Source organism: Lepidochelys olivacea, assembly GCF_965140295.1.
Source record: "Lepidochelys olivacea isolate rLepOli2 genome assembly, chromosome: 11".
NCBI classification, from domain to species: Eukaryota; Metazoa; Chordata; order Testudines; family Cheloniidae; genus Lepidochelys; species Lepidochelys olivacea.
Genome location: NC_140421.1, coordinates 80,605,845 through 80,621,216, shown reverse-complemented (window position 1 = coordinate 80,621,216; position 15,372 = coordinate 80,605,845). Strand labels below are relative to the sequence as shown.

The window sequence follows — 15,372 nt, the reverse complement described above, 5'->3', positions numbered from 1 at the left end:
TCAGACCCTAGCTCAGTGCTGTCATCCTACTAGCTCCTGAGCCCACGCCCCAGTCTGTCCCCACAACTAGCCCTTCTGAACCCCAGCCTGTGGCCCCTCAGCAGCCCTGTGTGGCCCCCCTCTGCCCCCGAGCCTGGCTCCGCCAGAGGCTGCTCTGATGACAGCAGCCAGCTGTTGTCGTGCCACATCGGCCCCTGGTGGGCGAAAGGAAGAGCTGCCTGAGCGCGTGTGTAGTGATGTTTATAACCCGTGAACATTGTGCTGTACGTAGAATTGAATAAACTGGTCTGACAGTTTTATAATTATTTTGTAACAATAAATATTTGGGATTTCTTGAAATAACAGTTAAAACAACAACAAAAATCAGCTATTTAGAGAAGTTAAATTTTAATGTACTTGTCAATGAACATTCAAACAATACGTGCTAATTCCATTTCTAAGAGTGTGTTTAGAGGCATGTTTTTGAAATACTGTTGAAATGTAAATTAAAATATTCTCGTATGTACACCTTGTTACAATCATAGCATTTTCTAAATCAGAAAAATCTCTTTTTTTCTTTCTCTCAGTATTTAAAATTGAGCTGTTACGTGGGTAGAAAGTCTGACAGGAGTGAATGATTCCTGTCCATCACAATCTGCAACCCCTGGACAAGGGGATGGGTAAAGGGGGGAACAAACTGTGACGGGGCAGCAAAAGCCCATTAGTGGTGGTATCTGAGTATTTCTCACCAGCGTTGCCCCGTTCTGGGAGCCATTTGTCACAATGCACAAGGGAGGAGCAGAAATCCGTTAGCGGTATCTGAGTATTTCTCGCCAGTGTTGCCCCGTGCTGGGAGCCGTTTGTCACAATGCACAAGGGAGGAGCAAAAAATTGGAAGGGGGGAAAAAGCTTGCTCCTCCCAGCAAGTGGGTGCCATTCGCCCAGCCCGGGCCCTCGCTCACACCGCCCTGGGGCTGGGCTCTCACTCCCCTTCCCCTGCCCAGCCACCGAATCCCCTCCCCAGCTCTCCCCACCTCTCCCTCCATCGCTCTGGGACCAGCTCCCCCCCATTGCTGAGTCTGCAACGCAGAGCAGCCTCTACAGCAGGGCCCCGGCGCTCTTACTCCTGCCCCCGCACCACCCCTGTGGCCGCTTCGCTCCCCTCCATGGGCAGAGACTCCCCCAGGCCAGGAAATGCTGGGATGTACCTACCGCTCACTGGCCCCATCGCACTCACTGGGCTCCTCTCCTCCCCTCTGTCACTTCTGCCAGGGGCTCTTCCTCCTTGGGCCTCTCTCCCCTACCCCCTCATTACAACTGCCTCCGCCCAGCCTGCCTCTTGTGATCTGGGCTTTTCCATTCCTGCTTCTACAAACTCCTCCCTGCCCTGGATCCTACACAGCCCAGCAGCCTGCACCCCATCCCCTCATGCCTGCACCCCTATCTCCTCTCCCCCACATCAGAGGCTGGGTTCTGGAAAGTGAAAGGAGTGAGGGTGGGAAGTGGGGGGAAGCTGATGTCCTTTTCACCATCACACCAGGGGGGGCAGAAGCAGGCTGTTTCCAGAAGTGTCAGGAAGTCTGGTATTCCAGCAATGTGTGAGTGGCCAGCTTAGGTGTCACCTTCAGGGACCAGGATTCCCTCTGGCCTGAGCTGGGACTGAGCAGATTATGAGGGGAGCTGCATTTTTACCTCCAGCATTGGCACAGGGACTGAAGAAAGGACGGACTGTTCCAAAGAAGGTGTCAGTGAAAGTGAAGAGATGGGATCTGTCAGTCACATTGTAAAATGAGACCTCGCCTGCCTTATAGTCCAGGAAAATCCCAACCTGGCTGGGCTTGATGCCCACATGGAGGGGGGTTGCGGGGAAGGTGAGGGCCTCATATTCCCCATCTCTCAGACACATAGTCCAGTATCCATTTTTAGGCAACAGGTGATCTGGACTCTTCCTGCTCACAGACTCCTTACAAATCCCCAGAGTCCATCCAGTCTTGTCTCCCACCTCCACCTCCCAGTAATGCCTCCCTCCTGTGAATCCCTCAGCACCCAGGACAAAAACACAGGGATCAAATCTCTCAGGATTATTGGGCAGATTTTGTCGTTTGGTTTTGCGTATCACACGTTTCCTATCCTGAGACAGAACAAGGTTGGGATGAGCCGTGTCTGGATCCAGAGTCACGCCCACTGGGGAGAAAGTCACAGAGTTAGTGCTGAGGGCAGGGGCTGGTCACTAAGATCTAAGGGAAATTAACCTGTGTCCCAGTTAATTGCTGTGTCGGGGTGTTGTTGCCTTAAAGGGGAGTTAGGGCCTTGTCCACCCACGGGAAAGAACTTGAGGAGAATACTGGCATGTGAGTGCGTGTGTGTGTGTGTGTGTCAGTGGGGTTAGAGGGGAAGGGCAGGACAAAGGGGAGATATCAGTGGGGGTAGGGGAGGGGCAGACCCCAGAGGGCAGATACTAGGCTGGGAAAGCAAAGAGAAGAGGAGGATCAGGCTTGGGGGAACCAAGGGTGTGGGGAGGGGCAGGCATTGGAGGATGAGGGGTGGCCCTGGAACCAATGCAGGAAAAGCAGGCATTGGGAGTATCAAAGGGAGTAGGAAAGGGGGAGCGTAAGAGTGCCACAGTGTAGGAGGAAGGGACTGGCTGGTATTGGAGGGGGCAGGGGGAAGGGGAGGGGTAGAGGGAATGAGGAGAGAGGTGGGTGCCTAGGGTGCAGAGGGGAGCAATGGAAGGGCCAGGCCCCAGGGAAGCTCTATTGCTTTGAGGCCATGTGTGGCTGGTTTGTTACTAAGCATAGGTCGGCGCTGTCCCCACACACACTGGATGGGCAGTCCTGCCCCAGGGGGTGCAGCAGGGACTCTCCATGCTGGCCCGATGGGCATCACCTTCCAGCCAGGCAAACCCCACAACCAGGCCCTTCCCTTGCTCAACCCGGCCTCTCCCCCAGGGCATGGGAAGGATGACTGGGCAGGGTAGAGGGGGGTGCTGGGAACTGTAACTGGGCATTGGGGGAACAGGGGCTGTTGCTAATGAGGCTGGGGCAGTGAGGAGGGGAGGGGCCTTTACCCCACTTACTGCCTCCTCCATCTAGGATAAGCTGCACGGGCTGCCAGTCCCACTTTACACTTTATGCTACATCTTGTACAAAATGTGCCATGTGAGGTGTATATGGAAAAGTTATGATTTGCTGAATATGATTAACCTATTTGTGTGCATGTAACATTTTTATCTCTCATGTTATGAATATTGACTATGTATCTGTATTTCAAATGTGCGTGCTCTGGGTAACACCCACAACTAGCCTTTCAGGTACAACAATGAAAAAGCTAGACAGTGCCAATGGTTCAGCAGCGAAAACAGCAGGCCATGGAAAAGGCTTGTCTTCACCTGGGGACGCTTCAGCCACCCTATGGATAATGGCTGCCATGACTCATCAAGCATGCAAGGGCATGTGACTAGACTGAATGTTACTGAACTCCATTTGGGTACCTGTATTTTTCCACAAATTGGGCTGGGAACTTGGCTTGGAACAAAGGGGTTCCTGACATATGAAAGAAACTATAAAAGGGGGAAGTGATCTCACCAAGGGGCCTCACTCCCTCTACAGCTCAACACTCGGAAACACCTAAGGAACAAAGACTGACCTGGGGGAAGTGCTGGTCCTAGGCTGGAAGAGAGGATTCCTGCCTGTGTATAGAACATCTACAAACTGCTTGTACTTGCTAACAGGGTGAGACACTGTTTGATTTAAATCCTGTCTAGTATATTAGGCTTAGATTGCATTTTTGTTTATTTGCTAGGTAATCACTTATAATCACTTAAAATCTATCTTTCTGTCATTAATAAATCTGTTTTATGTTAGCCAGTGTGAGTTTTTGAGTAAAGTGTTAGGGAATCTTAGCTCTGTTAACAAAGGCTGGTGCATATCTTCCCTACAGGGAGGAGGGAGCAGAATAATTAATGAGCTTGCACTGTACAGATCCCTCTCCAGTGCAAGATGGTATAATTCTGGGTTTACACTCCAGAAGGGCAGGGCTTGGGATCTTGGAAATTGGCTGGTGCCTCCATGGCTTAGGTAAAGCACTCAGGTAACTCAGCTGGGGGTGTGGCGCCACCTACTGTTATGTTGGGTGATAACAGGGCCAGGAGGGGCTGGCTGTGCGCCATCAGCAAAAGCTGTGTGAGAGGCCAACCCAGATGGATAGTTCGGGGGAGGGCAGTGGTTCCAGTAGCTTCCAGGCTCCACCCCAGGAGTGCAGCCCACCACAGCACCTTTTTCAGTTCATTTGAAACTATTCAGAAAACTCAGCATGAATTCACAAATCGTTTCAGTCAACCCGAAATATAATTTTCTGGCAAGTTAACTAAAAACATTTTGCCCAGCTCTACTTCAAACCTCTCTAAGAAATGGAGCCCAGATCCCGGTGACTTGCAGTGAATGACTGTCAACACCCTAGCAAGGGGATTTCTCCCAGTTTAGGGAGGCCAGGTCTTGGCTTTGGGGCTGCTGCCACACCAGCCTGCTGGTCACAATGTGGCCTACACCATTTGTCCCCATGCACAACACATGCCAATTCTCCTCCCCACCCACATGTAAAGGAAACCCAGCCAGCAGCTCTCACTCACGAGTGAATCTTGCCAGCATTTCCCTCATGTCAAGGCAGATTTTATACCCATTCTTCAGGGCAGGAGAAATGGCTTCTGGTGGCTGGAGTGTCACATGCTCACTCCTGTGAAGAAAACGTCCCATGATCACTCATCTGCTCTGCACCCACATCGCTCATGGGAACAGAAGGAGAAATGGAAATCGGCACAGACCTGATCAATGTACTTTTCACACCCTGAAAGGAGACAGAAAGACAGGGAGCTGGGTTAACACCATGTGCAAAAGCCTTCAAAAAAAGGCTTCAGACTTTCCATTCTCTACCACATTGAATCCACAATATTTAACACAGCCGCTTCTCTGCAGGACACTCAGCAGTGATCACCGATTTCAGGTGCCCCGTCACCCTGGCTCTGACTCTCAGAGGAGCTGAGTGTCATGTGACAATGGCACAGACTCGGGGGATGTGACATTCTGCGAACATTGAACAAGGAGCTGTGTTGGGACAAGGAAAGCAGCAGAATCCCTAACACACCTCTGTCTGTCCCGCCACTTACCTGCAGATTTTCCACCAAACTGTTCCCAGCCTCACACCTGTGCGGCTTCCTGCTGCAGATCTAAGGAGACAGGACCCAGATCCTCACCCTGAGCAGCTGCAGCTCCCATTGCTTCAGCTGTTGTGTGGGTGCTCAGCCCTTCCCAATATCAGCCCCCAGGTATCCCAGGCTGGCACCCAGAGATGAAGGCCCCCAGCACCAATGGCCAGTGATGAGAGTCTTGGCCCTTTCATTTCATGAATTTGAGAGTTCACTTTGTCTTGTGCTTCCCCCCTCTGGACGCCCCCTTGTCACCACTGAGAATCTCTGCTCATCAGCAGCATTGGGGCAGGTTCCAGCTGGCTCAGCAGGGACCACATCAGCCCCTTGCTCCTTCTGCTCCACCCATTCGACAGGCAAAGCCCCTGCTGTATCTGCGTTTCTCTCCAACATAGACTGCGCGTGTCAGCACCGACAGGATGTCACGCCTGGGCTTCTGTTCATGTCGGGAAACTGTCAGAGCAGGCACAGGAAATAGGATTGGTCACTAATTCCTGGGATCTAGTCACTGACCAGAGAGTTTAAGGCCACAGGATGGATGGGGAGATTGTTAACAGTCTCACCTGCAGCAGTTCAGCAGCCTGTTGCTGACGCTTCTCCTCCATCTCTGTGATGAGACTGATCAGTGCAGCACTCTGCTCTGAAAGCTTTGTTATATTGTGCTGTAGTCTCTGCAGACTCTCTCTCTCCTCCTCCGCCAGTCTCCGCAGGAGCAGCTGCTCTTCCTCACTCAGAAGCTGGTGCAGTTTCTTAAATTCACGTGTGATCGACCGTCTCCGATTCTCCACTTTGTCCTTTAGTAAAAAATGGAGAAGGAACAAACAGCAGGAGCCAGAGCTGGGCACACACTGAACTGAGTCTGCCTCGGGGTTAGTGAGCAGGGCTGCTAGTCTTGGGTTGCGATGATCACGTATCCATATGAGGCTTTAGAGTAATGGATCACCATAAGGGAAATGCAAAATGCCCTTCTGAGAAAAAGTACCTGGGTCACACTCCCAATCGCTGCTCCTGTATCTCCACCCCCACCCCCTCCCCTGATCTGGGGGTGGGAGTCTCAGGGGCAGGGTGGGAGGGCCGTGTCCCTCTCCTGTAGATCCTGGTGCTCTTGCTGCATTGGGGGCAGGTAGTGGCCACCCTTGGTGACCCTTTGAACAGTGAAGCTGGGATGGGATCATCTGGCCTCTCCCTGAAATCAGAAGGTCCCAAGAAGACCCCTGTGGTAAGAAGGGCGAGCTGGGACCAGGGACTCGGGGGCGGGGGGGAACAGACTGGGGGAGGATAGGATCAATCATGGGGAGTGGGATAGGGGTCCACACACAGAGGCAGTGGTACATGGGTGCTGGATAAAGCTCAGCACAGGGACAGTGGTACATGGGTGGGGGTCAGCATATGGAGGCATGTGGGAATAGGGGCAGGAGCTCTCCTTGCTACACAAGCTGAGGGACCAGGCTGTCCATCAACATACATCATAGCTCTGATTGGCTGCCCTTCACTATCAGGAAGGGGAAAGGCAGCCAATCAGAGGGGATTTCCCCTCAAACGAGGGGTGTCTCCTGCCCACTCTTTAGAAGGGTCTGAACCCCCCCCCAATTGGCTGCTCTGGCTGCATGAGGAGCGAGTGGGTCTGCGTGTACTGGACAGTGGGTGGGTGGGTGCAGGATGAGATGGGGGGGTGCAGAGGTCGGGGTGCAGTGAGTGGGGATTGGGTGTATGGACAGTCCTGTGGTGAGTCTGTGCTGCTACCCATGGGCCAGGAACTGCTCCTCCAACCAGGGCTGCTGCACTAGGATCCCTGTCAGAGACATTTCCTGCTCCTGGCACCATTGCATTGTCCCAGGGCAAACAGCCAGAGCAGGTTATAACCTCAGCCTGCAGCTTTACAGCCCCGCATCCCCAGGAGCACTGCAGGGGGAAGGGCTCAGGGAAGGATGAACCCAGACACCCACCTGCCAATTCATGTATTTCTTCTGCTCTTTAGATGTCAGCTCCAGGGCCTCCTCCAGTGCCTGCCTCAGAGGGCCCAGGGCTTCCTGGAGTTTCACCTTCAGGGGCACCGTGTGAGATAAACATCCATTAGTCTGCTTGTCTGTTGGGTGAAGACTGCAGGAGGTAGGGTTGGTGAAAGCAGAGGCCCTATAGGACCATGTCTAGACCCCAGCTACTGGAGTCATGTGATTACCTCAGGCTCTTGGCATCCATTAAAAATGCATGATTCAAACCCTCCGGGTTGCAAATTAAATATTGAAACATGCCCTGAGTGTGACAGACACAGTGACACCTGCCTAAGTCTGCAGAGAGCCTGAGCCAGTCACCCAGAAAGGTAATGCCATGTGTCTCTAGGGGGTGTTAACCTGCCAACCGTAACCCCGCAGAGGACGCTGTGTGTGGCAGGAAGGGGAGAGCTCTTCCACGCACCAAAAGAGAGACAGTACTGCAGGGAGAGGGGATTCCCTGATCCTGTATCTCTCTTTCTCAGGGGAGAGGGGACCCCCCCCCGCTCCTGTCCCCAGTGTCCCCAAGGGGAGGGAGCCCCCAGCCACACGCCCTGCCTGTTCAAAGAAGTTTGCAGGCCCCACCCGCAGCAGACAGCCCTTGGGTGTATGGTCCCTTTTACAGCCACTGCCAGTGGGGCAGGGTCATAGCAGGGCCCGGTGACAGTGTGTGGAGCCTGGGCCTCGGGTGGCCTCAATCTGGTCCTGTGTGAAATGCACATTTCAGTAACAAAGCCAGGAGAATGCCCTGGGCAGAGATAGCAGGGGCAGCACTGCAGGGCCTGGGGCATGGTCTGGCTGAGACGCTGATCCCAGGGGAGACTCTTCCCCACCCGGCTGTCGCACTCAGAGTCCTCTGGAACGCAGGAGTTTAGCTGAAGTGTCAAGACACTGAGTCCAGCCCAGGCCCTGCAGCCCCTAGCGCTAACCAGGGCAGGGGAATCCTCACGTGGGGGGGAAGATCTATGTGTCTATGGTGCAACACCAAGCACAGACCATGGGGCCCAGGATCCAGCCCCATCTCTATTCCCCTTTCCCCATTTCCTCATCTCACAGGTGTCATTTGTTTGGGGGATGTCATTCATCTCAGGCCAGCTCCCAATGTCCCACACTGGACATACCTCCCTCTCCTGCTCTCACACACTCCACTTCCCCTCCCCTTTGGGCCCCTCTTCAAACAACCCTCCCTCACCCAACCCCATAACACACATAGACACCCATGCTGGGTAAAGCCCCAATGGGATATGCCCGGGTCTCCATGGGAGATGCCTGCAAAATGGAGAATCCAAGGCCTTTCCTTCCTGATGTTGCAAAGTTGCAAGCAAGCCCCAAACCCACAGTCTGAGCCAACCCCTCAGCCCTCACCCACACACTGACGAGGGAAGAGCACCAGTCCTGGTTTCCTCCACTCAGATGCCATAAGGTGGCCGTGGTCACCTCGCATTGGAAGCCCTGCCTGGCAGAGAGATGGAGCCAGACGGACCCCTCACTGCCCAGCCTGGCAGCACCTGGATCCCTGGATCCACCTCCCTTAAGTCGCGTGAGTTCCCACTCCCCCCTCCCAGCAGCTGGCTCTGGAGAAACACAATGGGGCATTTAAGGGGTTCCTTCAGCAAGAGCAGCAGTGATTCCTACCTTATAACTCTGGGCAACTTCCTCTATGGGGACCACATAGATGGCTTTTCCGTCCTCCTTACAGAAAAGCTGGAGTTTTTCCTTGTGTGTCTCACACAGATTTTCATTCTGAGCTTTCTCAGGCTGTAACCTCAGTGGTTTGATGCTCTCTACAATATTGGCCAGCTGCCTGTTTGGCCTGAAATTCCCTTTCTGGAACAGCGCTCGGCACTCAGGACAGGGGAACTGTGTGCCTGATTCAGGCTTCCTTTGCTCACAGTACTGGGTGATGCAGGCTTGGCAGAAGTTGTGCCCACAGTCTATGGTCACTGGCACCGTCAGATACTCCAGGCAGATGGAGCAAGTGGCTTCTTCTAACGCTTTCCCTATGGGCGCTGCTGAGGCCATGGCTGTCTTCTGTGTCTTGTTGATGGGCGGTCCCCTTGCTGCCTGAATCAGCTCTTCACATGCCCAGAATAAGGTGAGAACAGGAGGAGGGGGGGGAGAAGGGGGGGTGCCACAGAGAAGGTGGGAAAGTGAAATGGGGTGAGATGGAGAGAAGAGAACAGGTAAGACACGATTATTGACCTTCTGTAGGGTTTTGGAGCCTCATATGGAGATGGATTTGACTGCACTTCGTTAACATTAACTCTTTATTTTGGGGTTGGGGGCAGCTATATCAGAGGAACCCCTTGACCAAATGACTCCAACTTGCACCACTCACTCTAACCCAGCCCTAACCTGACACAACAATATTTAAAGTAATCTGAGTCTGCAGGGGGATTTACAGCACTTGGAACTATTGGCTCTTTGAGAGGAAAGCTCTGCTCTTGAGGCAAAACTTCCAAGAAACACCCATTTCCTGGAGCAGACTGAGTAATAACATGCCCAGCAGTCAGACAGCCTCAGACCGCTGTCAAGGGACCGGCTCCAACTCCGTCTCTGGCAGGGATGAAAGTAGAAATAAGGAGTTACCGATACCGGGCTGGGTTGGGGCCGGCTCTGGCCCCCGGAAGGGGCTGGGCCTTGGGCGGAAGGGCCGAGAATGGGGGGGTCAGAGCCAGCCCCGACCTGCCCTGTACCAGTAAGTGCCCTCCTCCGCTAGGGTAGCAGCGGCAGCTGGGGGCTACAGCAGCAGTTTAAAGGGCCCAGGGCTCGGCCGCTGCACCTGCTCCAGGCCCTTTAAACTGCTGCCGGCGCCCCGATCTGCCTCTGCTACTCCAGGGCTCTGGCAGCAGGGCTCCAGGGGCTATTTAAAGGGCCTGTGGCTCCAGCCGCGGCTGGAAGCCCCAGGCCCTTTAAATTGCCACCTGGGGAAGCCGGGCAGCCCCAGTACGGTACGGAGCGTACCAGCTTACTGTCACCTCTGGTCTCTGGTCTATACAGCACGGTGCCTTGAGCTACCCCGTGACTGATGTCAGCTGTGCTTCTACACACACTTGTCGGCCACAGAGCAGCAGCCAGTGTGTCAGGCAGACTGGAGCTGGCGATTGGAGCTAACGCTAACCCCTCCTAACAACTCCAGGATTGCTTCCCCAAAGGGGCCGTGGGTGCTGGACGTTACCTGAGCTCAATCCTGATCAGCTGAGATCCACGTGGGGCAGTTCAGAGCCAAAGGTAGAGCCGTACGTTTGTGCAAAAATCTAAGAAGCAAGCGGGAAATGTCCCTATCCCTTTTTTGGAGCAGGTGTATGTTCTGAGGTCTTTTTTTGCAGCCAGATTAGGAGAAAGCAGGAAGTCACATCCTCACATTCTATCAAAATTACATTAAAACATGTGATTTGGGGCTGTTAGGGAAGTGATCCTGCCCTAAGAGCACCCACCGTCACCAGATAAAGAAACAGATCTTAAGACGTTTAAAGAAAACCTTGTTTGACAGCATCCTGTTTGGCAAGTAATCACTTATGAACAGTTGTAGGTGTGAAACCTCCATTTCTTTATTGTTTTGCCGTTATGGTCCCTGCTTCTCTATTGTTTAGCTGCATGGTTTCTGTTCAGTTCTTTGCTTGTTTATGTCTATTACATAACTACTAATTTTGCAAGTTCGTAAATGAGCTAAGGTGGTGGGGTCTGGGTGGGTAGAGGATTTTTTCTCAATATGGTAGGATTGGTCAACGAATTATTTTGTAATACTTTAGTAAATGATTAGTTAAGGTACAGCTAAGCAGGACTCAAGTTTCACTATATAAACTGGGATCCAAAAGGAAGTTCTTTGGAACCTAACTCCAGGACACAGCCCCAGAGCAGAGCTGCCAGGTCTCAACACCCTGCCGACTAGATCGTGCAGAAACTGGAGTTCCCAGGTTACCTGATTCTTACTGGCCGGCAGAAAAAGTTCGTCTATTGGGAGTGGTGAGCAATATATACCTAGTGTGTGTATTCTGTTTTGGTGATTGTTAATAACGAGAGGTTAAGTAGGATATTACTGTGTAAGGCTCTTTCACTGGTAAAAGACCCTGCAAACCCACAGAGTGTGAGGTTATACCCTGAGCCCAGGGAAGGATGAAGGTGGGTGCCTAAGTTAACAGGGTTACGCCTTGAGCCCTAGGAAGAGGGTAAAGGTGGGTGCCCCCAGAGTGTGCAGATAACATGAGGGACTGTATCTTGGGAACATCTCACTCAGATAACCTTAAATTTGGACCAAGAACATGACCACAGACCTCGACAGGGCACAGCAGCTTTCAAGAGAGCCCAAACCAGCATGTGGATTTTAGAGCACTTCAAAGACCAGCTATGAAACAATAAGCTCATCTCAGCCTTATCTATATTGGTGTAATAAAGCAGGAAGAGATTAGGTATTGGTGGTTGTCAGGGCCTGTGACCTAGAGCCTGGATCTACAGAGGCACAGCTGGGGATCACTGTGGTGCGATCGTGCCTCAGAAATTACCACCCAAGGGAGCTGGCGTGACGGCACCCTGCTGCCCTCTGATTTGCCTAGCACCCTATTTAACCCTGGGCGTTGCCCAGGAAGTTGTCTGGGAAACCCCCGGCTTTGGCTTGCTACACTTTGCCTTGTCTCCTGATTGCCGGTCTCTATCGCAGCCTGAGTCTTGCCTCCTCGCTGTGGCCTGGCTGTGATCTCAGGTCTCCAACCCTGGCTGGACTCTGTCCATGATCTTGCTTTCCTCTCAGTCCTGCTCAGCGTCTGCTGTCACTCATGTGCAGACCCCAGCCCATCAGTGATGCCTAGGCAAGGCTGCCTAGGTCCTGGTCCCTTACAATGGGGTCGGCTGGATTCTCAGCATCACCAAGGGAGAGTTTCTTCAGCTGAAATTGTAGTACAAATCCCAAGAGAGAAGCCAGTGCCTGCCCTCTCTCAGGGAGCCATTGACAGCTGCTGTCAGGAGAGCTGAGTGGTGGAGGTGCAAGGGCAGGTTCTCGGGCAGAGGCCCCCAGCTCCCACGGATGGTTCATGGCCTTATTTTTCAGAGGCTGCGAACCTGCAATCCACCTCAGTTTCAACGGGAGCTGGGGCCTCTCAGCACAGCTGAGGTGCCAGGACAGAATTGGGGGTTGTGAACTCCTGCCCCACATGTGATGACTCAGACAGATCAGTCTGGCTACTCTCAGCTTTACCCACAATGGGCCAGATTTCCAAAGGGGTTAAGGTGCCTTCAGGCCTGTGTAACAAAAGGAGGATTGGGGGCTGCTTGCTCCACCGATTGCCATGGAAATTTCCAGAAAAATTTATACCTGGCCCTGGTACCACTTGTCCCTACCCTGCCCATTAGTGGGGCTCAGGGCATAGGGGGCGGCAGGGGTGAGGATGGGCAGAGGAGATGAAGTGTGATGCTTGGGGGGAAGAGTGGGGATCCTGGGCAGAAAGGGGAGTGTTGGGGACTGAGAGGAGGCAGTAGCAGGCAGTGCTGTGCTGAGGGGGATGTTACAGAGGGTCTCTGCAGCTGGGAGCATCTGTGCTGAGCGGTAGAGACATGGCACCATCTGGGCTATTTGCTCCCCTCCTGCTCCCATTTCCTGTTGTGGAAGGAGCCAGGATTGATCAGAATCCAGCCCGTTGGCCCAGCCCCAGGGATCCCATGGACACCCCAGCCCTCCCCTCAAACCCTGCTTGGATGGGGGCAGGGTCCCTTTCTTGGGGCTGCTGCTGTTGCTGCCCTTAGGACAACACTGGGAGGGCATCCTGCTGCCTCCTTGTCTCAGCCCACAACAGGCCTTCAGCACCAGCCCTGAGCCTCCCTGGACCTTCTACTTAAACTTAGAATTCCGTCCAAAGGCGGACATTCTGCGGGGGCTGGAGCCAGCCCCTGGGGCAGCCCCGGGCTCTGCCCGCACCAGCCCCGCACCCGGAGCCTGCAGGTGAGGGGAGAGACCCAGGGGAAAAGGCTGGGGCCGGGCAGGACAGTGACTCTGCACAAATGGACCCGCATTACACAATCATGGTTACCTGGTGGGGGGTGGGGGGCTGCAAGTCCCAGAGCTGCTGAACGCAGGAGAGTGAACGCTCTGAGGGAGGAAAGGGGAAGAAGAGGGAGAGACCGAAAAGGGCAGCAGGAGCAATAAGTTAGGAGGGAGAGTCCCAGCTCCCAGATCTGCCTGGATCCACAGGTGATGTGAAGGGAGGGGAAGGGAGGTTTCCAGTCCCTCTTTGCAGATACCCCAGGCATGAGAAGGTTTGGAGGGCTTCTGTTCCCGAGAGGAGAAGCCCCGTCTGCACAAACCCTTCACCTTGGGGATAAAAACCCTGGTGGCCCAAACAAGCCCTGAAGCTGAGCCACATACAGCCCCCGGTTACTGATGAGCCCTGCCCTGCTGTTGTCCTACCCTGGGCCTGGGGGCTGGTGAGCCCAGCTGTCTCTGCGCCCTGCCCCAGAGCAGAGATCTCTCCTCTCCGGGGCATGCAGGCAGCAGTGGGATCCCCCATCAGCTCTGCCCCAGCTGCACGGAGACAAATTGCTCTGTATCCTGGGGAGAGTCAGAGACACACGGGACCCTGAATCTGTCTCCAGGGTCTGGGACTCTGTCCTGGCTTAGGGCCTGAATGAAGAGATGGTGGGGCTCCTCACCTTTCTGTCTCTGGGCTCTGTGTCTCCCCAGGCTCTCTCTGATCCTGGGAGCTGCCAAGCCCCCGGCTCCTCCCGAGTTCGGTGCCTCTCTGCATGCCCCGGAGAAAGCAGCGCTGTGTCATCTCCACCCAAAGGTGCCAATCTCCCTTGGGGCCTGGGGAGAGAGACCGCCCACAGGCACAACAGCCCAGGCCTGTCAGGGTGTATCCTCCCCACCCTGCTCTGCACGGAGCAGCTGCTGCAGACTTGGAAAATGACACAGGCCATTTGGTAGCTCCCTCTCATTCACTTGGACTGATTTTCTGTTGCTCACCACTGTGTGAACCAGGAATAACAGGTTTAATTTCATTTCCCTGTTCCCATAAAAGTGCTGCCATAACAGCAACCGGCCATTTCTCTTCTGCAAACTTCCTGCTGCTGCGGGGTGAGTTGGAAATAGAGATTGGGATGAGAAGCCATGTCCCATCCAGGGAGGGCTCTGTTCCTCTCCCCTTAGGACTGTGATGAAAGGGGAATTTTCTGTAATATTTTTATGAAGCCTATGTGTATCAGTTTCCCTCTGTACTTTGCACTGCTGCCCGGGGGGGTTAACCTGCTCCTGGAGCAGCACAGGAGACATGGGGTGTGTGTGTCACCTAGCTGTCTGGAGCGGGCTGAATGGGTCAGTGAAGGGCTGGCCAAGGCCCACCATGTCCATGGAGAACCCGAAAAGACAGTGGAGCCACAGGGACCAGAACATTCACACCCAGCAATCAGTGACCAAGAGGAAGGAGATTTTTTTCCCCACTTCTCTGCAGAGAAGCAGAGCAAAGCCCCAGCCTGAGAGCAAAGGAAAAGGTGTCACATGAGGGGTTAAGTGCTGGCCTCTGGAGAGACACAGGACTCTCACCTTGGCCTGACAGAGACAGAAGTGGCGGCCAGAGCAGCTTGGCTGGTGATTGCACTGGCTTGGCCAGGAGGACAACGTCTCTCAACCTTTATTTCTCTCTAACCTAAGGAATTCTGCTGCTCTCTTTGCTTAACTAATAAACCCTATTCCATGATGAAAGGGCTGCCATACTTGCTGAGGGGCACTGGTCCCTGTAGAGTGCACAAGCCTCTGACGAGGAGCCTGTCTCAGCTGGACTCCCTGGGCAGAGCTCATGGTATGAAATGGGAGCACTGGAGCCAGAGGTTGAGTCTCAGAGGCCATGTGGTCTACCCTTAAGGAAGAGTGAGACCCCTTTGGGGGTGTCATAACCATACAGCTAAGGGTAGCATAAAATCCCTCTTTACCCTGTAAAGGGTTAATTCCTCTTTTACCTGTAAAAGGTTAAGAAGCTCAGATAACCTGGTTGGAACCTGACCAAAAGGACCAATAAGGGGAGAAGATACTTTCAAATCTGTGGGGAAAGGTTTTTTTGTCTGTGTCTCTCGGATCCAGCCAGGAAACAGGGCAGGGAAAAATACATCTCCCTAAGCTATATCTGAACTAAGCATCTAGTATTGCAGAAATAGTAAGTAATAGGAAAGAAATGCATTAGGTTTTCTTTTGTTTTAGCTTGTGAATTTTCCCTGTGCTAA

General features: G+C 53.5%; 1 protein-coding gene across 1 annotated transcript in view; it reads right to left on the bottom strand.

Moving 5' to 3' along the window:
* Nucleotides 1–1,603: 1,603 nt before the first annotated feature.
* LOC311528578 (E3 ubiquitin-protein ligase TRIM39-like) overlaps nt 1,604–15,372 on the bottom strand; it is a gene marked incomplete at both ends in the record, with an annotated part of 424,825 nt that continues 411,056 nt past the window's right edge. The window contains 6 exons of the mRNA XM_084643794.1: nt 1,604–2,163; nt 4,607–4,710; nt 4,799–4,821; nt 5,743–5,973; nt 7,126–7,221; nt 8,806–9,245. Coding sequence (XP_084499920.1) covers nt 1,604–2,163; nt 4,607–4,710; nt 4,799–4,821; nt 5,743–5,973; nt 7,126–7,221; nt 8,806–9,245 — 1,454 coding nt within the window. The remainder of the gene's footprint in view (nt 2,164–4,606; nt 4,711–4,798; nt 4,822–5,742; nt 5,974–7,125; nt 7,222–8,805; nt 9,246–15,372) is intronic.